This window comes from Oreochromis niloticus, linkage group LG11 (assembly GCF_001858045.2).
Source record: "Oreochromis niloticus isolate F11D_XX linkage group LG11, O_niloticus_UMD_NMBU, whole genome shotgun sequence".
Lineage (NCBI taxonomy): Eukaryota > Metazoa > Chordata > Actinopteri > Cichliformes > Cichlidae > Oreochromis > Oreochromis niloticus.
In genome coordinates this window covers 4,800,057-4,820,867 of record NC_031976.2, presented here as the reverse complement: position 1 = coordinate 4,820,867, position 20,811 = coordinate 4,800,057, and the positions used below count along the sequence as shown (strand labels likewise).

The 20,811-nt window shown below is 42.7% G+C and overlaps 1 protein-coding gene across 3 annotated transcripts in view; it reads left to right on the top strand.

Moving 5' to 3' along the window:
• gask1a (golgi associated kinase 1A) overlaps window positions 1-20,811 on the top strand; it is a 90,001-nt gene that overhangs the window by 21,197 nt on the left and 47,993 nt on the right. For 2 of the 3 annotated variants that reach the window (XM_019364928.2, XM_025911155.1), the window contains exons 2-3: window positions 8,172-9,263; window positions 11,133-11,570. In XM_019364928.2, the coding sequence (XP_019220473.1) occupies window positions 8,172-9,263; window positions 11,133-11,570 (1,530 nt within the window). The remainder of the gene's footprint in view (window positions 1-8,171; window positions 9,264-11,132; window positions 11,571-20,811) is intronic. The other variant, XM_019364929.2, reaches the window with a different exon arrangement.

Sequence of the window (20,811 nt, the reverse complement as noted above, 5' to 3'; positions counted from 1 at the left end):
TGATTCTAATTCTAATGTAAAAGAGTTTTAAGTTAATTCTAAATCTGTCCCTTTTTACTGTGAAGCACTCATTTTATCTGTTTCATAAATAAGCACAACCCTTGCCTTCATAGCATTGCCATGTTTTTCCCCTTCTTAAAAGCTAAAGCTAGGAGCTGTTTAGTGCAGTCTGAGTAAAAATGAATGAAAGAGAGCCTAGCCCAGACTCACAAGGTGTGCCTGTGAAAGGATTATGAACAGTTTGTGCTTTCGACTCTTGGATTTGAGACTTTGTTGCTTGCCCCAAGGTACTGTGCTAGTCTGCTGTGGCTGGGGGGCTCTCTTCATCCCTGTCTGCAGAAATCTTGCAGTGAAGGCAGGCTTGTGCATGACTGACTTAACAGTCAACTCCAAACTGTTTTTTGTGTTTTTCATTTGAATATCCTCATTCAAATTTTAATTTTAAGAAAATCCTCTGTGAACAATAAATAAACTAGTAACTGAATGATGTAACTGAAAGAGTTCCATTAAAACTGTGATACTGATCAAACATGTGGATTGAAACACAAGAAGACCCCCCTGCTTTATGTATGATTTGACTGGTGTATGTCCAGTAAGGTGGTCATTTCTGGCTAATTTTTCCCTTTTATAGCACTAAGTCCAAATATACCCCTCCTCACCCTCATTAGGCGTAATAGAAGTGTACTGAGTCTCTACTCTCCTGTTAGTAAATCACAAAGTGTATTTGTTTGAGCCATGTCCCACTAACTACAGCACAGATGGTTAGCTAATGCTTCTCCAACCTGATGGCCAGTTTCCATTTGTTAATGTGAGGACGTCCATCTGGTATGTTAGAGTTTCCCATAATTGCACTGTTCTGCTGACTTTGTCTCACAGTTAAACACACTTTTGAAAACAGCACATCCACTTGTGCCAGCACACTGCTCTGTCAAGACTTTTATTCTGTTGTGTCTTGCCCTGTCTCTTTAAACACACTGATAAAAGGTGCCATAGAGAAGACAGTGAAATGAGACAGCTTTCTGGGTCCAGACATTCTCACCTCCTTCTTTCTTCTCCATTCTCTCCTGAGGCTGGCTGGCTGCAGCACCTGTTGTGTGTCTCAACCTAATGTTGCATACCTCACCGTCAGCTTTGAGCAGGAAGAGAAGAAAAGAAGTGATATTAAAAAGAAAAGAAAGGGGAAAAGAGCCAGGAGCTGTCAGATAGTGGCACACCTGCCCTGTCAGAGCAGGTAGGAGGTATACATACATGTGGAGGGTTAGATATGAAGCTGCCAGATATTAAACAACATATCATCTTTTAGTCACCAAACTACTTAGAGGGGACTAATTATTCATCGTCATCATCATCATCATCATCATCATCATCAACTTTGCCACAGTTTTTATTCCTGGACTTTACTAGACTAGCTTTGCATGATTCAGACTCCAAAATGTTTTATCTTCTTAGTTCATTCTATGTAATAACCTTTTTTGAGTTTCCTTTCCCGTTGCCAGTTATAATCTGATTGGCTGCCTCTCACAAACAGAAAGTTTGAATAGCAGGTTTTCTAGGTTTTCTGTGCTCAGTGCCTGAGATGGCCATAATAGCGATGTCCTCTCTGTATTACATCACATAGAGCCAAGAACAGAAATAGCTGTCTGAAACAGAGTGTCAGGAGTAGTCCAAATCCTGAACTTTTGGCTCACAAGGATTACTTGGATTTTATTTGAAACTCTGGCCATGTTTCACATGAATATCCACCAGTGTTGCAAGATATAACAGAAAAATCAAAAGCATAATATCATTCTACATCTGCAAACACACATGCAGATGATGCAGAACACTTTGTAGTGCTTTAATAGACATGACTCCAGTTTATATTAGCGATAAACTCTTAGCAGATAAGAGAGATGAACCATGATGAATTTGCTGTTCTCCAAATTACCCCCTTCGTGTGTTGTGCTAAAAGTTGACTCACTTTGTATTGCTGTCCTCTAGTAGGTGATGACCACAAAATTATTTTATTTCATTTGGATATTTTGCAGACAGGTTGATAGGATTGGGTAATATGTCTTCAATATATCTTCTGAATGTTTCATTGATGCTTGCAGGCAGCAGCATTTATAAGTGTAAATAAATCTGTTCCAATGAGCGAATTTCAAAGATGGCACAATTTGTAATTTGAAATGATAATCTATTGACACAAGGTGCCACCAGCAGTATTATAGTGCAATAGCAATGACATAGCATAAGTCAACTATAAGGACAAAAGCAGTGCAGGCAGTTTTTTGCATACATTTCAAGTATGAAAGTATCTGCTTAACACTTCATTTGAAGTAAACTAAACTCGTATCTCATTTCAGGAGCTTCACAAATATTGTCACATAATAACACTCAGAAATATTTTCATTGGATGGAAATCAGTCATTTTCATCCACTGTTTACTTTTCCTGCTATAAGAAGTGCATTTAGCGAGAATAGCTAGCAATGTTTCTTAGAGTCATTTCTTTACATTTGTGCCGCACATCACCAGATGCTAGCATCTCCTCTTTCATAGCCTGGTTTGACTTGACGGGGTGATCCTGCCTTAAGTTGTTGAACATGTTTGTTGTTTCCATATTTTGAAAGGTGCTATTCTTTATCAGATGTTGTTGAAGTTGTAAAAAACAAAAGCCTGAGCTGATAGCAGCATACCTAAGGAATGGTTCAGGGTCATTTAAATGTCATCACAAAGCAAAATTTGAAGTTTAGCCTTAAATTAATATTTTAGGCTAAGTTTCCTCAGGAGACAGAAATATCTCTAAACTGCTGTCACTGCTTCCCACCATGCTTTAATGCATCAAATCCACGCTGCATGCTGCTTTGTGCCTGCACCTGGTGACCTGTTTTGAATCTACGGGAACTATGCGTACCTGAACTCTGGTAACCGTGGACACCGGTTTCGTTCGTAGTCGAGAGAGAAACTGCTGGCCCTAGGGCTGCTGTCAGAGCAGTGGAGGAAGAAGAGTGGAGCCAGACAAAGAGGCAGGACTGCAGACACAAATAACCTGTCAGACAAAAAAAAGAAAACTGGGAAGATAACAAGTGTAAAATATCTTTAGCGTGGCAGTAATAGTGTCATTTTTCTTTTTGAAAGCACAAACAAAACGCTACATTGAGTTAGACTCTATAACCTCAGGTCTTTAGGGGGTTTGTGATTCTTATCGCAGCAGAAAAAGCTTACATACACATGTGAGTGTGTGTGTGCGTGGCTTCTCACCACTCTGTATATTTATTCACTGTGGTTTGCCAGTCCTTTCTTTCAAAGTATTTATTCTGTGGGTCAAAGTGCATGACAGCACAGTCAAAAGTACAGCCAACCACATCACGTGACACATGCAGTGAGATTTCCCTCCCCCCTCATTCTGGGGGGAGGGACTCATTTAAAAAGTCATTTAAAAAGTCTGGCTCTGTGCACCTTTGTATGCTATAGAGAGGTGCTGAAGGCAAGAACACACTCCACTGTTGACATATTCACATCAAGCTATGCTAAGCTGCACATGAATGGACGCTAATTAGCAAATCTCAGCCAAAGCAACCGCTAACGCAGAGGAGGATGTGTGTGTGTGTGTGTGTGTGTGTGTGTGTGTGTGTTGTGTGGGGCTGTAGTTTTGCATATGGAATGTTATCACCTTGTGTCTTCAATGCAAGGTCATAATTTGAGCTATAATTTGAAACACAAAGTTTAAAGTTAATCACTGCAGATCCAGAGTGATTGTATTAAATAAGCATCCTGTAAACTGTATGCTGTTAACAGTTAAAAATTACTAGTTGTGCTTTCCAGTTTGTCTTGATGGTGGCAGTGTTGTGTGAGTCTTACAGTGGCTAAAATGAAACACAATGATAAAGAACGTCTTGATGCATTCTCAATCATCCAGGAAAGTAAATCTCCAAAAGTTGGATCTGTTCATCTGGACGTAGCGTTTTGTGGGAGAAACGTTTCGTCACTCATCCAAGTGACTTCTTCAGTCTCAGCTGACTGCAGGTTTCCCCAAACCTTATAAACAGTACATTTGCATAATGACTGAAACCAGCCCACTGAAGGAACAATGGGCTGTGAGGTCAGTTCCTTAATCATAATTATGCAAATTCCCATGACCATTGATCAACAATCACTGACCAAAACCCACTGATCAAAGAACACTGATCAATGGCCATGAGTACCAAAACGCTACGTCCAGATGAACAGATTCAACTTTTGGAGACAATGATAAAGACATTTTTCAGCTTGACCTACTGCCCGCCACAATAACAGGATGGCACTTGTGACTACTATACTGATTTCACTCTTTGGGGGGGGGGACGTGTCACTGATGAGTTATTGCAGACTGTTGGTGGGATATTTCATTGGACTACAATGAAAACACATTAGAAATTATTAGTATTAGGAAACACTATGTGCATAAGAAGAAAGTTAAATTTTAAAGTGACCAAAATGTATTGTGTTTGTATTATGTGTGAAGTGCATTAAAAGATTAGTAATGGCTTACTTGACTAGAAACAGTAAGAGTATTTTCACTTAGTGGCACACTCACTGCAAATGATTTTCTCTCTCAGTTCCCGGTTTTGTTTTTCATAGTCTGAAGTCTACTGTCGGTATCACACTGAGCACTTTTCACAAACTTAATTTCTCAACGCAGCAGGCAACTTTTTTCTGTGAAAAAGCTTCAAACGGCCACTGTACAGTACACTACCTGCTCAGCACAGCAGACAGTGGCTCTCAGACACGAGCTTGTGAGCATACTGAAGAATTAGGAAGGAGAAAGAGCCACATATTTTCTTCAGTAGCGGAAGAAGACCAAGATGGAACTAAATTAAGAATAAATGTTGAACTTGAATCAAGTTCATTTATATGCTAGTATAAAGGTATCATATTAGATTTAATAGTTATGTATTATAACCAAATTCAGTCATTAGCTGAAAAACTGACTTTGTGCAGTTTAGCTTCATAAATTGTACACAGGAGTGGGGATGGGACTTTAAAGGGAAGTGATTTTACTTAAGAAAAATGTACAGTTAGAAACAGTCGCTGCTTTGGTTACCTGTTTAAGTTCAGGGTCTGGTTGCTGCTGGGGTCAGCAGACACTCAGCTTTATCATCACTCTGTGCAGGTGCTTGCAAAGAGCTGAAGTTGTTGTAGCAGCAGAATGCAGTCTCCTGCATTCTGTGAAAAAGCAGAATGCAGTCTCCTGCATTCTGTGAAAAAGCAGAATGCAGTCTCCTGCATGGACAGGTCGCCAGTCTGTCGCAGGGCTAACATATAGACACAGACAACGATTTGCACTCACATTCACTCCCGCATTCACACCTATGGGTAATTTAGAGTTTAATTAACATATTAACATATCCCCACTAACTGCATGTCTTCGGACTGTGGGGATAGGTTAAAAACTATATGTTACCCATAATATTTTATTGATCGTCTTCAAACTTTGCAGAAATAGACTAGGCCTCGAGGGACATACCTAGGTATCCAGGTTGGCTAAACATTTGACCTTGACTTTCATTGTTAGTGCCCTAAGGTCAAAGTTGTCCTTGAAAAAGATTTTAAGAAACCACATCGAGTAATATATTAAAGTGCTGTGCAATATGTCACCCTACAACATCACAATGATGCCATGAAGTTTTGCAAAATCACAGACTACATGAATATATCTCAAAATCTCAAGTTTTTACAGCTTATAGACGCCAAAGATTTCAGCCAGTTCTGTGTACGGTAAAAATAATAAAATGCACAGTCTTAGTATGTAATCTTTCAAGGTCATACATCTGCATGGTGTATTAAAAACATCATACAACATCTGAGTTTTCACTTTTACATTTTGACATCTCTCTACAGGGCCTCAAATGGCCATTTGATGAACTGCAGTCTTTGGCTTTTGTCCAGATGTGGTCGTTTGTCAAGCTTGTGTTAAATGTGCTTTTGTGGTTTATTGTTTTGCTGTCTTCTTACTGCTGCAGTCTGTTGGCCTTAGCGATGTCACTCAGAAGCGTTTGAAGCTGTGGGGATTGAAATTTTCAAGTTTAATCATTTTAATTTGTTTCAAATTCGTTCAGTTTGTTAAATTGAAGCTGCACCTGTTGTACTAGAAGACAATATTTTCCTTCCTGTATATAGGCTCTGTCTTGTATATACAGTATGTACGCGCACGCTCAAAATAAATGATCAATCAATCAATATAATGACTAAAAACCTGAATTTGAACATTTCAGATAAGGTATTTCTGTATTACTAGAGAATTTGTATTAATAGTTCAAATATTATGATTGTGAAGTTCTTAATGTTTTTGATATTTTTAAGATATCTAATAATTGACCAACCAGTTAAAGATTGAACATAAGTCTTTGTGGGACTGCAAATAGCAGTAGCATCTAATTGGTTAGATAAACAGTTCAGAAAATAAATGGATGGATAAAGGATTTATATGATGTGTGGCTAATGACAAAATACATTATAGCTTTAAGGAGTTTATCTGCATTATTGATTTGGAGTAACTATTTAAACGTCTTAACAAGGAAGGTTAAGGTGAGTTTCCAGTCATCCTGCTCGAAAGTGTCTGAGGCAGGCAAGCTGCAGATTTGCTGTGAAATCCAATCCATTAGCGTGAAATATAAAAAGGCATTAAGAGGTCAGTAAACGCTGCTAGTCTGCTCAGTAATGATCTCATTTATTTAAAGTAATTCAGCAGAGTCTCACACTAATGATTCAGTGACATTCAATTTCTCCATGTAGCACATTTGATCAATTCTAGACTGAATGTGTGGCTACTATAAAATACTGTAGTCTCTTTAACACTGTTAACTACAGCATTAAAAATCGTCTTTGAGCGGTAGATGAATATATCTATATAAGTCTGACACTCCAAGTCTCACACTGGCACCGTTGGGTAGTTTGTACAGGCTCTGTCAGCACAGGCAGCCTGATTCAGGCCGTCCAGTCCAGGAGAAGAATAATGGAATCCTTTCACAGGTGGAGGAATCTGGGCATGTTGTTAAGAGGCTTTGAGATGAGGAAGAGATCTCAAGGGTCTGAAACATTCCTTCATCTGAATGCAGAAAAAACGAAAGTGATGCAAAGGGAGGGAGAGAGCGAGAGAGTAGGCAGGGGCAGAGCAGTTATCTGGGTCAACCTGGCAGCCATTCACATATGGCTTTACTTACAGGTGGGGGGAAAGCGTGGCATTCAGATGGAGCTGTGTGGTTCATCCAGCAGTTGCAGGAAGTTTTGCTGTTGGAAAAAGTGCTGTATGTGTCCACTGATACTTAATATTTCTTAATATTTCCACTGGTAGCCCACCCTGTCCGCAGAGGAGCTACCATCCTGTTCTCAAACAATTTTATTTGGAGTTTCAACTCAAATCTGTCAAATAAAACAAATGCTGCTACAGAGAGTTCTTGCAGCACAACCCCTTGAAAAATCGGACGATAAATCATTGGAAGGGCCAATTCCAGTTCTATTATTTGAATGTCAGCGTCATGGCGTTATAGTTTTGCTGTTTAAAAGCAAATGGAATGAGTGCAGTCTACAGTAAATAAAGGGCTAGCGCCTCTGCGACAAAATCACTTTGACAGAGCCTTCAGCGAGAACACCACAAGTCGTACTGGAGCAGTGAGAGCACATTGTGAGAAATATGGCTTTTCCATCTTTGCTGGGCACAGGCAATGGGCATGTCACAGCTGTATTGGTCTCAGCTGGATAGGTCCAATACAATTGTAAGCTACTGGAAAAATGCAGCCGCCTGACACAAGCTTTATATTCTTTATATTCTGCTCTTCACAGATTCATGTTTGTGCAGTGTGGACAGGACGCTTCAGTGCTGATCGCTCTGTGCTACAAAATTCTAGATTATTCCTCTCACGTAAACTGATGACTCAGAGGTCACTATTCTGATCTCATGCAACCGACCCGAGCTGTGTGCCAACATCAGTTTGTTTTTCAGCTTTCCCTTGTAGAGTTTGTTTTCCACATGCCAGGAGAAAGAGCTTTTGGTAACCCCGCAGGAGCACTGAGCACTCCAGTCTGTTTATTGCAGATGCTATCTTTGATTTGTATGTTCCCTCTCCATTATAATCATTGGTCTCTCAGTCTCCCTCTAACTTCTGTTTCTTTTAATCTGTTTTTTTGTTTTGTTTTGTTTTTTTAACCACAGGCCTGGCGAGTGTGGTCCAAACTCTGGTGTGGTCACACATGGATCCTACTTCTTACCCCTCTTTTCCTTCTCTTCCTCATGATCTTTGTGATGACAGTCACTCTGCCGCTCCCTTCACCACCCGCTGACATCGCCTGGAGGTCGTCCCGGGCCCTGAGTTCTACGGGGGAGTTCAGATCCAGGAACAGGATTGTGGAGCCCCTTCCAGCTGCTGGCATCCAGCAGCCACTCACTCACATGTACAGCAGGAGCTTGAGAAGCAGCAGTAGAAGAGAGACATCTAAACATTCTGTGCCACTTCAACCTTTCGGGGATGCTGCTGGCAATGACAAAAACAGCATCAAAGAGAGACGTCACGCTGACATACAAAGAAATAAACACAAAAGCAAAGGCATTGCCTCCAAGAGAAAAGAGCTGGCAGGCGCCAACCAGCCAGCCAGTCATCACCGTCTCCATCCAGAGTTTATAGACAACAACACACTGCCAAAGCACAGAATTAAACCAAGCAACCAGAGTGCTGTGGCAAAACAAGCTACACAAACATACATTTATCTTGAAAAGAGTGCTTCAGCAGATCCCATAGAAAGTGAGACAGGAGCTGCAGATAGACAGGCAGCCAAATTGAGGTTTAGACACACAAACTGGAATGCAGACAAACAGTTACATGGCAGCCATACGAGTGCAAAGATAGCACAACAACACCTGGGTTTAAAAAAACACAAACAACCAACAAAACAGAATCTGAAATCAGACAATGTGCAGGCTGTTAAAAAGCTCCCTGGATATTTCATAAAACACCGTAATCTCTCTGAGGATCCCTTGGATGCGAAAAAGATCCCGGGATCACTGGCCAAACCAGAGGTCACTGTGATGAAAGATGACATCGACTGGTGTCAAAGCTTCACAGAGCAGGACTTCCCAGACAGCGACCGCAGGAGGATCAGGGCCGACTCGCACCGCCTTCCCTGGTTCAGCAGGGTAGACATCCAGAAGATGGAGTTCCTCGCTAAGGGCGAGGTGGTTAGCAAGACCAGGATGCCGGGACACGGACAGGTGCTCCAAGTGGCACTGGATGCTCCAGCAGACCAACAGGTATGCTGTATGGCTGACTGTAATTTTAAGTTGAAAACACTTCTCAATGTTAAAAAAGCTGTTTTCTACTTTTTCAATCACGTAATGCAGACGCCTCACAGACTGACACAGATGAGGTGAAAGCAGGTGAAAGAGTGCTGCTCTGATATGACCATAACAACCCAAAGATGTAATTTGGCGATGTAAGCTGAATACTGCTTGAGATTGTCAGCCTGTATTGTGTTGGCCTTGAATATTGTGCCATCCTTGTCACACTTCCTGAGACACACAGGGTCAGTGGTGACTGCATGCATGGGTGACAGGATCAGATGCTGAATTCTGCAAAAACCAACAGTGAATGCATCTTAGCACTGTGCATGTGTAATACTGTGTGAGGCATGTTATTCTGTACCAAAGAGCATCTATTATTCTCTAGAACTATTTAAAACAGCACTCCTGCTGCTGCACTTCATTCTCTGAACACACACACTATGGTATATTTTGACTCAGTCTCACAGTCGCAGTCATCTCACTGGAAAAACTCATTATTGCACCAAATGTGGATGAATTGGTAAGACTTTATAATCCTATTACTGCATAAAATGTTTGTAATATAGTTACGCACTATGAAGCATTAATAATCAGTTAGTAAATACTTATTTGTAGAGCATTCCTTCTTATTTTGTACTTTATAAACATGGTTTATTTTGAATTAATAAGCTCATATATAATGGAAATAATGCCAGCATTGTTATACTTTATAAATGATGGATTAACTGTAAAGTATTACAGTAAGTACTACAAGTTATTTAGGAGTTGTTAATGGTTTGTGCTATCATTTAGAAAGTCCATGTAAGTGATACAAAAAGTATTTTGCTCATTTATGCAAAAAATGATGATAAAGACATGAATTTATTGTTTGTGTGGTGAAAGTGGTTTTATAAATACTTATTTCATATTTTAATTCAGTTGATTACTAGTTGTTAGTTTAGTATTTTGTGTGACTGCCTCAACCTTACAAAGCGGAAATTATAAATAAAACTGAAAGGTCAGCAGGACGCTGCCTTCACAACAGAAAAGAAACAGAAGCATAACGTGACAGAGAAAACATGCAAACAGAATACTGAAATATGTGTCAGACCACAGTCTGAGCTTGTAGAGGATTTAAGAGAGGAGACACGCTGAGCAATCAAACATAATAACATTATCACAAAACAATAGAGAATATTTCACAGAGCTTCACAAACAAGTGTAAACACCATAAATTGTCCACCATATTAAACAGTTATATTCAAGTCTGCGTGTTAATAAAGCCTTCACAAATTTATGTTGAGGAGTATTACTCTGAAGCTGTTTTGGTGAACTACTGCCCATCTTTACTTGGGGGAAACTGCCTGTCTCAGGGTTGCTTGTTTTATACCCAGTCGTGTTATTGACTTTTCAGTTTTGTCAGTTTTTTCATGGGATTTGTGGCCAAAACCAAAAATCTAGAGTAACAGCAGTTTCAGCCATTAAGCTGGATTGTCATGCAGTGACAGTGTGACACAAGTAAGAGCTGATGGTTGTGCTCACAAGTCAAGCAGGTTTTTTGAGTCTGATAATGGATTCCTGCTGTTTATGGAAAAGGAGAGAAAAATATATTACATTTGAAAGAATTCAACAATGATCATTTGTCTACTCTAGCTCCACCTTTGGCACATTTATATATGAAAGATGTTAAAAGGTCCCATCCTTTAATTACTTGATAAAAAGTCATAATTTGCTAGTTGAATAAATATTCACTTTGTCATAAATAAAGTCCTTACAATTAAATATACATGGCTATAGGATCATAATGGGTGCACGGTCTTAAAGTGAACGGCATTATCTAACTGTATTAATCCACCACAGAAGCCATCCGTGATGAGAGACTCACATCAGCACGGAGAAGGATGTGGACGTTCAACTACCCACGGTGAGCGCTGCCAGCAGGGCTGCTGCTCCCTGGTTAAGCGCACTGATGACTGGATTGAAGTGTTCGCCTTCCACCTGGACAGAGTGCTGGGACTCAACAGAAGTCTCCCCGCAGTTCTGAGGACCTTTCATAGCCACGTGCTGCCCAACAGGTACATTAATGGTACCCCCAGACCTGCAGTGTGGTGGGACCCAGATATTCACCACCTTTCTGATGAAGACAATGACCAGAACTCAGTACAGCTCAGCTGGGTTCACTACCAGAAACTGCTAAAAGCTCGCTGTGGGAGTGAAACAGACCTGAGGTCAGCCCCCTGCGTGGGAGTGCAGCACTCAGAGTGGGGAAGGCTAGCTCTTTTTGACTTCCTGCTGCAGGTAAGAGAAGTGATTTTGTCAATTTTCCTGTGGTTTCCTACTGTAGTAATATTAAACTGTGTATATACAGTTCAGCAGGACAATTTCTTTAGATGACATGCATTAATAAAAGTTATCCAGAAGACACAGGACAATGAATGGAGTTTGCTACTACTACTGATAATAATAGTAATAATAATAATAGTAATAATAATGACAATGAGTGAAAGGCACATTTTTTAAAAGCGTCAACCTACCCGGAAACACAGAAAAAAAACAGCTAGCTAAAAAACTTTTTTTTTTTCAGGTCATGTGACCCTCACCTTGTGGGTTGTAGTGTTACAACGTCCCAAGCTAGTTAACACTGATACTACCTAAATTTCATTGCATGCTAGCTATCTAAATTGCTAACTACACAATAAGTTAAAAGAGTTCATCACAGACACTCAGATCTTGACTTTTCTGTTCATCAGTTTTGTTAAAAGTTCTATTTTTTTAAACAAGCAAAACGTTCCAGTGTCAATGTCTGCTTTGGATTCTCCGCTCTCTCGAAGGTTGCCAGTGTCAGGCTGACATGCTGTTCATCAGCTGCTTTATTTAGGCATGCATTTCAGGCTTAAATACAGTTGAATCCAAGTTTTAAATTACTTGCATGCACGAGTCAAATGTTATTTTATGAGATCAGACATGAGCCATTTTACATTGTATAGAGGAAGCTAGGTGATGCCTTTCAGCTCTAACTTAGTTTTAAAAGTTGGAACATCTTGCTATAAGACTACGCTCTGCATCGTGTATGTGGACAAACATGGGCTTTTTGATCGGCCTTAACATCGAAACATTAAATCCGGCTAATATTCATACATTAATCTAGCATGAAATGTTTTATTGCTTGTACAACATTGAAATAGCCAACATTTGTTTCAACCAGGTTCCAAGTCAGTCAGTCATGTGCAGCCTGGGTTTCCTCCCCTTTTTAAAGCTCTCCCAGTCATGGTTCTGACATTGATTTCTGCTTTGCTGGATAAAAGCAATAAAAAGACCTGTTTTTTGTTATTACTCTGACATTTGCTTCACAAGTTACACAAAGCACATAGTTGTATAAGCATGTTCTTTCATTGGCTTGTGGAATGGGAAGAAAAGACACATACAGAGTGAGAATGATGAATGTCTGCTCTCAGACACAAAAACCCACGCTGGCCAAACTGTTACAGTTAGGGGGTAATTAAAGATGCAGCGTTATGTGTAAGAACCCATCTGGTCACACCTTGTAACTTACGCAAAGCTGTTTGATCCCACCCAGAAGAAAGTCACCTAAACATTTTTCCTAAGAGGATTACAAGCTGTCACGATCCCGGACGGTGGCGGCGACGATGTTGCTTGGTGTACAGAGCGTTGGAACGGGAGATGGCAGCCCGAGCCTTGATCCAGGCCAGACGACAGCGGCGGACCATCCGTTCAGCAGCAGGTACTTCAGCCTCCACCTCCTGATGGTCGAAGATAGGAGGGTGGAAACCATGACAGTCTTCAAAGGGCGAGAGACCGGTGGCCGAAGAGACGTGGAGGTTATGAGACAGCTCAGCCCACAGCAGGTAACAAGGCCAAAGCGACGGTTGGGCGGAGACGAAGCACCTCAAAAAGCGCCCCAGCTGTTGATTGGTCCGTTCGACCTGCCCGTTGGTCTGAGGGTGGTAGCCGGACGAGAGGCTGGGAGAGGCTCCAATCAGACGGCAAAAGGCTTTCCAGAACCTGGCAGTGAACTGGGGCCCCCTGTCGGAGACGATGTCCTTGGGGAACCCATGAAGCCGAACGACATGTTCCAAGAAGAGCTCGGCCGTCCGCCTAGCAGAAGGGAGGCCAGCCAGTGCGACCAGGTGCACCGCCTTCGAAAACCGGTCCACAAAGGTGAGGATGGTGTCGAGACTGTCCGCGGACGGGAGGCCGGTAACAAAGTCAAGGCCGACATGGGACCAGGGACGTCTGGGCACAGGGAGAGGGTGAAGGTCGCCAGCTGAAGGCTGAGTCGAGGACTTAGCCCTAGCACAGGTGTCACAGGCGGAAGCAAATTCGCGGACGTCCCGAGTCATGGAGGGCCACCAGAAGGCACGACGGAGGAGTTGGAGGGTCCTGTTGGGCCCCGGGTGACCAGAGAGTGGAGAGGAGTGGGAGCAAGGCCTCCTGACGGCACCAGGAGGGGACATAGAGCCTCCCTGCAGGGGTGTCAGGAGGAGCTGGTTCGGTGACCAGGGCGTCCCGGATGGAGTCCTCCAGGGGCCACCGAAGGGGGGCAGCAAACCGATGAGCAGGTAGAATGGGTCCAGGGTCCGATGTGAGGCCGTCCGGGGCAAACTGTCTGGAGAGGGTGTCTGCCTTAGTGTTCTTGGAACCTGGACCGTAGGCGAGGTGGAAATTGTAAGACTCAAAGAACAGGGCCCAACGAGCCTGCCTTGGGTTGAGCTGCTTGGCGGTCCGGATATGGATCAGATTCTGATGATCGGTCCAGATCAGAAAAGGGTCTTTCGCCCCCAGAAGCCAATGCCGCCATTCTTCCAAGGCCCACTTGATGGCCAGGAGTTCCCGGTCCCCGACACCGTACCGTTGCTGCGTGGGAGAAAACTTCCTTCAGAAATAGCAGCATGGGTGAAGTTTTCCATCTGGGCCATGTTGAGAAAGGACGGCGCCGGCGCCAACGTCAGAGGCATCCACCTCCACCACAAAAGCTCTGGCAGGATCAGGGTGGAGTAGGACGGGGGCCGTAGTGAACTGGTGGATAAGGTCCCGAAATTCCTGTGTTGCGTCCGGGGAGAGGCGGAAGGGTTTTGGCAGGTTAGCTGGTTTGGTGAGGGATGTCAGCGGGGCGACAATGGTGCTGAAATTTTGAATAAAGCGCCGATAGAAATTGGCAAAGCCCAGGAAGCTCTGCAGTTGCTTAAGGCTGGAGGGCTGAGGCCACTGGGTCATGGCATGGACCTTCTGTGGGTCCATGGTCAGGCCGTCGGAGGAGATGGTGAAGCCGAGGAAGGTGGTGGACCGCTGATGGAAAGCACACTTCTCCAGTTTGCAGAACAGCTGGTACTCGAGCAGCCTGTTCAGCATGGCCCTCACATGACGAATATGGTCCACTTCGGTGCGGGAGTAGATCAAGATGCCATCTAGATAAGCAAACACCCACCAGCCTAGCATATCACGCAAGACATCATTGATCAGATGTTGGAAGACAGCAGGGCTGTTGCAGAGACCGAAGGGCATCACGAGGTACTCCCAGTGCCCGTTAGGGGTGATGTCTTCCATTCGTCCCCCTCCCTGATGCGCACCAAATTGTAAGCGCTGCGTAGGTCCAGTTTGGTGAAGATGCAGGCCTGGGAGAGGGAGTCGAGTGCGGTCGACAGCAGGGGAAGAGGATGGCGGTTCTTGACAGTGACTTTATTCAGGCCCCGATAGCCTATACAGGGGAGAGGCCTCTTCTGACTTGGAGTTTATTTCGGTCCGAGAGAGAAGGCATCCGTGTGAACACTGGGGACCCCAATCCAGGATCTGGCAGGAAGACCAGGAGATGTGGGGGTCATGGTGACGGAACCAGGGGTATCCTAGGATGAGAGGAGAGGAAGTGGCCGAGACTACTAGAAACCGGATCTCCTCCTGATGATCCCCGATGGACATGTGAACCGGCCAGGTCTGGAACTGGATCGGGTAGGGTTGGAGGGGGCGCCCGTCTACTGAGGTCACCGGGAGAAAGCGATCAACAGGGGTTAAAGGAATGCGAAGTCGAGAGGCTAGTTTTTGGTCGATGAAGTTGTCAGCTGCTCCGGTATCCAGGAGAGCTTCCGATGAAAACTGTTGGTGTTTCAGGTGAAAGGTTACTGGTAACAGAAAACGAGAGGGGTCAAAGGAGTGCGATGGGCCAGGTGGGACTCCCCCGCAGTCTACCTGGCATCGTCGTTTCCCGGGCGTAGCGGGCACTGGGGACGACGGTGTCGAGCTGATCCGCAGTAGGCACAGAGACCCTCACGCCAACGTCTTTCTTTCTCTTCCTTAGACAGTCTGCCCAGCTGCATAGGCTCCTCGCTGGATGCACTGCGTGGGCTCGCAGCTGCTCCCTCAGAGGGGGGAGGAGACTGCGAAGACGTGGCTCTCTGAGGCTGGAAGGGTTTAAAGGCCCGAGGGGTGTGGCGAGGCCGCGACATCACTCGTTGGTCGATCTTCAGGGCGAGGTTCACGGCCTCATCCAGAGATTTGGGAGCCTCACGACCAGTCATCTCATCTCGGATGTAATCAGCCAGCCCCTCCATAAAAATGGAGCGTAGAGAAGCATCTCCCCAATTTAGCTTAGCGGCCAGGGTACGGAATTGTGAAGCAAAGTGATAGACAGGTTGATTGCCCTGGCGTAAGTGAAGCAGCTGTGACTCCACTTCCACTTCACTGCTCGGGGGGACAAATGTCTTTTTTAATTCCTCTACGAACAGGGCATAATCATTGCAAGCTGCGGATTTATTGTTGTAGAGAGCCGCGGCCCATTCCTGGGCCTGGCCAGACAAGGGAGAGGTTAACATTGCAACTTTTGTGCGGGCGGTGGCGTATTTAGTGGGCTGACATTCAAACAGCATGTCTAGAGTGGCGAGCAAGCCGTCAGGCCGGCCATCAACTCCGTTCCACTTATTGGGTAGTCCAATCCGGGGTTCCGCGTTCACCGGCGTTGGCTGACGTTGCAGCGCGGTGACGGAAGCGGAAAGTTGAATGACAGTTTCGGTGAGAGATTCCATTTTTGTGCTCATCCGATCTACCACACCGCGGAGATATAAGACTTCAGCTTTCAGCCGTTCGAATTCCGCTGGGTCTATGATTGGCTCAGACATCCTGTCACGATCGGGGGAAACGCGCGAATTAAACGCAGTAATTCGGCGTGCCCGTGTGGCGTGCTGGCTAGACCCAAACGTGGCGAAGGCTAGCGATGGGTTGGGACAGGCATGCAGTTACTCTAGTAACAATCGGTGCACGAAACGCAGCTTCGGAACCGACGTTACAGGAGAAGAGCGAACGGAGCCGGGATGAGGAAATGAGTTATGAGAGATAACACTCACAGTCACTGAAGCAGGTGGAGACTGACGTCGGTAGGGATTCGGAGCTCCTGACATGAAGAGAACAATGTCTGAGCGGAGAACAGGTGGGTGGTGTCTCTCTTTTAAACCCGACCCCGTGGTCAGCTGACCACTACCTGACACAAGCCACAGATCACTTGTAAAGTATAAAGCTGAAGTGGTGATGTAGCAGAATAACATAATGTCATGTTCATGGGTAACTTTAATCTGAAACACCTGGTTAATGCTGAGCGACAGTTGGATTTAATGAGCTTTTATAATAAATGTTTAATGTACATGATGTACAAAACTAATCTCTGCATACTTTATGCCTGTGGAAAAAAAAGGTTTCCACTGGACAGAAAATTATACCATGTGAAGACTATTATATATTCAACAAGTATAATTTGTAGCATTTTTTTGTATTAAAAGTTTATTGTTGCCAATATGAACTCTTACCCGACTTCTACATGACATAGTAGATACAACAGAGGAGCATAGTAGTACAGGGCAGCCTGCTGTATGTCTGATTGCACTTAAGTTGATGGCTGTGCGTGCCATTTCTAATATTTTTCTTAACCAGACAACCTTCAAGGAGATAAATAATCTAGAAAAACGTATCATTGTGACTGCACTGAATATGAATTTAATTCTTTCTAACTTCATTCATTTAGTCAAAGTGACACCCAAGCCATATTCTTATGAGTCCACTGATGTGGTCATTTCGTGTTGATTGTATTTCTGGCTGTTCATCAAATTCCCAGTTTTATGCAGTTTTCCTGGTAATTACATTCATCCTGCATAGAGATTTTCTCATCAGTACAATCGCAGCCCAGGAGTCCAGTGGAGTGGGTGTGATGTGGGGCTGTCAACTTTAGCTATAATATGTACTGCCATCACTATAAATATTGGTTTATGTATTCCAGTGATACTGTGAGCATAGCTAATATATACTTTCACTGTAAGTGATGTCCAGCCATCTGTGATCAGGATGATCTTTCCCTACAAATATTTTTTCTAATTTTGTCTGTAGTGGTATATTAAATAATTCTGTGTGTGGCTAGAAATGTAATATGTGGGTTAAAGTTCATAAATGAAATCTTTAAACCTGTTGTTACTAGCTCTCAAATCTTTTCAGTGTCAGTTTGGCTGCAGTAGCAACTGCTGAAGCTGGTAAGCTCCTTGAATGAGAAGAGGGAGGCAAAAAGAGGTAATTGTAGTTGGCCTGAGCTACAGTTCCTGTCAGACTTTAGCTTGCCTTTTTGTCAGCCACACTTAGGAGAATTAATGCAGTTATAAAAAAAAGATTACATTGCAGAATACAGTGTGAAATTTTAAACCAGTGGTAATTTTTTCTGTTTGTTCACATTTTAAAGATAGATGAACAAAAAAGTGCTACAGAGATGCTGCTAGACCGATTTATTTGGTTTGAGGAGTTGTGACATCAGTAATGTAGTTATAAAATAGATTGCACTTGCACAGTAGTTCATTTTGTATGGTGAAATACAATTATGAATATATCCATTTTAATCCAGCTTATAAGTAACCCCGCAAACGTTCCAGGGCTTCCACCATTTCTGCTGAAAAGGATGAGTGCTTCCATTAATGTAATATCCAGGTTTTTCCACCTGGACGGGAAAAACTTTATGGTTTTCCCTTCCAGAGACTGGATCACATCCTCATTTTCTTTAAAAAAAGCAGGCAGACAAGCAGACATAGAAGTATTACCTATTTCTGTACTAAGACGTTCTTACTTACATACTGCCGACATTTGAATTCTCGTGAATTTTTCACAAACAGTACAAACTGGTGCCTACATAACATTTACATTTGGGGCAGCTGAGGTTGTACAGAGATATGTTGATGGAATATTATAGTGTTATTCTTTATACCTGTTGCAAATTGTAATTCTGGATGGCAATTGCAAAACCCACACATCACTGTCTATTACAACATTTGAGCAAAATATACCAGGATGTTCTTAGCCGTGCAGGGAATTGAGGGTCGGGGGAGCAATCAAACACACATCACAGGTTCTGCAAACGTGTGTTCTGGTTGTTCAACAGGTGTCTGATAAATTGCTTGTATTGTCTCCCTTACTGTCAGATCATGTTGCACTTATGATTACAAGAACTGGAGTCACTTACTTGAGAAAAACACAATCTGAAGTCTGTTATATTTTCTCCACAGTGGCCTCTGTTCTGCTGTGTGTGTGTGTGTGTGTGTGTGTGTGTGTGTGTGTGTGTGTGTGTGTGTTAGGGGTAGCGTTTCATCCTCAGCCAGACAGTAACCAACACAGAGTATGAGAGATTTCCTGAAATAGTGACTGGGGGGTTCATTTACCTCAGTTGCCTTTATTTCTCATTCCCTTTTTATTCTAAGTGTGATGCCTAATTCTGCTCTCCCTTCCTCCGTTCAAGTCACTGAGTTATGCTGTGCACTGTGGTGACTCACACCTGAGAGGAATTGCAAGGCTAGTTCCAGCTTTTGTCAGCAGTCCTTTATGCAGACAATAAGAAGAGCATCACTCTGATTAGGATTTATCCATTACGATGCTGGGATAGTGCTCAGCTCTGTGACCCACTGCATGCACCTTCGCTAATCTAATATAAATTGCTGATTTCTCAGCAAGTACTCTTTGTGTGTGGTTTTTTTTTTTCGTGTGTAGATGACATCACAGGCCATTGTCAGAGACCCTGGTTTTAACTGACCAAGGTTTTTATTTGATCATTTAAGCAAAGTTTTGGGTTTCTTGTGCAACTAACAGGGACACAAACCTCATGTTATGGTGGGGGTTGGTATTATTTTCTCCTTTATTTGCCATCCTGGAGGAGCTGGACTAGTAACAGGATGTGATCAAAAACCAAAACTAGAGAAAAATCCGTTTAGCAGAGGGTTTAGGAGAGGATAACTTAGTTGGTCTATGGAAACCCCCGATTTGGGGATTTCTCTTCCAGTGCTCCGTTTGTCATGTTCATCTGCACCAACACAGGTTAAATTGATTCTCAATGGTTTAAGCTTCCTCACTGGACAGAGTGGTCTCCCTGAAGTTTAACGTGTTGTTACACTGTGCTGATCAAGTCTTCCGTTCAAGGAGTGCATTTAATGTCTGTTCGTCTAATTTTTTTTTTCAGTAATCTGTGATCTACTGTGACAAATTGTGACAAAGTTCATGTCACCCACTGCATTTCATTTATCTTCTGGAAGGCATCACCACTACTGAGTTGAGATTGCTTGAAATCCATACAGCTACTCACTGAGTTTATTATATTTTGAAAGAAGTATGTGTCTGACTTTTTTCTTTAAGAAGTTGGAGAGCAGAGAAATTAGCTTCTATCTGGACAGTGTGTGGAAAGCAGATGTTTATCTACACCTTTATAAATTGGACTAACATGACAAATAATGTGTAGCATGTTGACTCAGTTGAATTTTGGGTAATGTAGGTTTTGGCAGAGAAGAAAAACCAACATGTGGATTAATGCATTGGATTTAACAGACTGTGAGCTTTTTTTAGTGGAGCAAGATGATCTATTAAGACTAGAGATGGCACGATACCACTTTTTTATGTCCGATACCGATATCATAAATTTGGATATCTGCCGATACCGATATGAATCCGATATAGTGTGTTTTTTAATCAATAAAACTGTTTTTTTAATATCTTGCTGCATTTTGTATAAGTTCATACTCAAGTTTAAATAAACAACAACACTAAAGCTATTCTGTTATACCTGTATAAAAGGTATAACAGAAATAGTAAAAATATTTCATAGTTCAGCAACACTGATCAATCTAATAAACTTAAACCTACTCCATCCTTCCTATTCTGGTATTTTAAAGAGTACTTTAAAGAGCAACCTAACTAATAGGGTTGCAAACTCCCAGCAACAAAAAAAAAGGGAACCACCCCCCACCCTCCACCTCATGATGCTTAATCGATGTAATCAACTTTAATTTGATGCAGCGTGAAAAAAAATGCACAGAAATAAATTATTTTTCAAGAATAATTAAATAGATTCAACATCTTTCTTCAACAGAATTGCAGACTGCACAGATGGTACTTTCCCAAAGGAAAAAGTACTATAGCTTACTAGGGTATATTAGACTTAACAGTTACTATATACAGTAATGGACTTCTATACATTTTACATCAGATTAAAACTTTGGGTGTAAGATTCAGATAATTATTT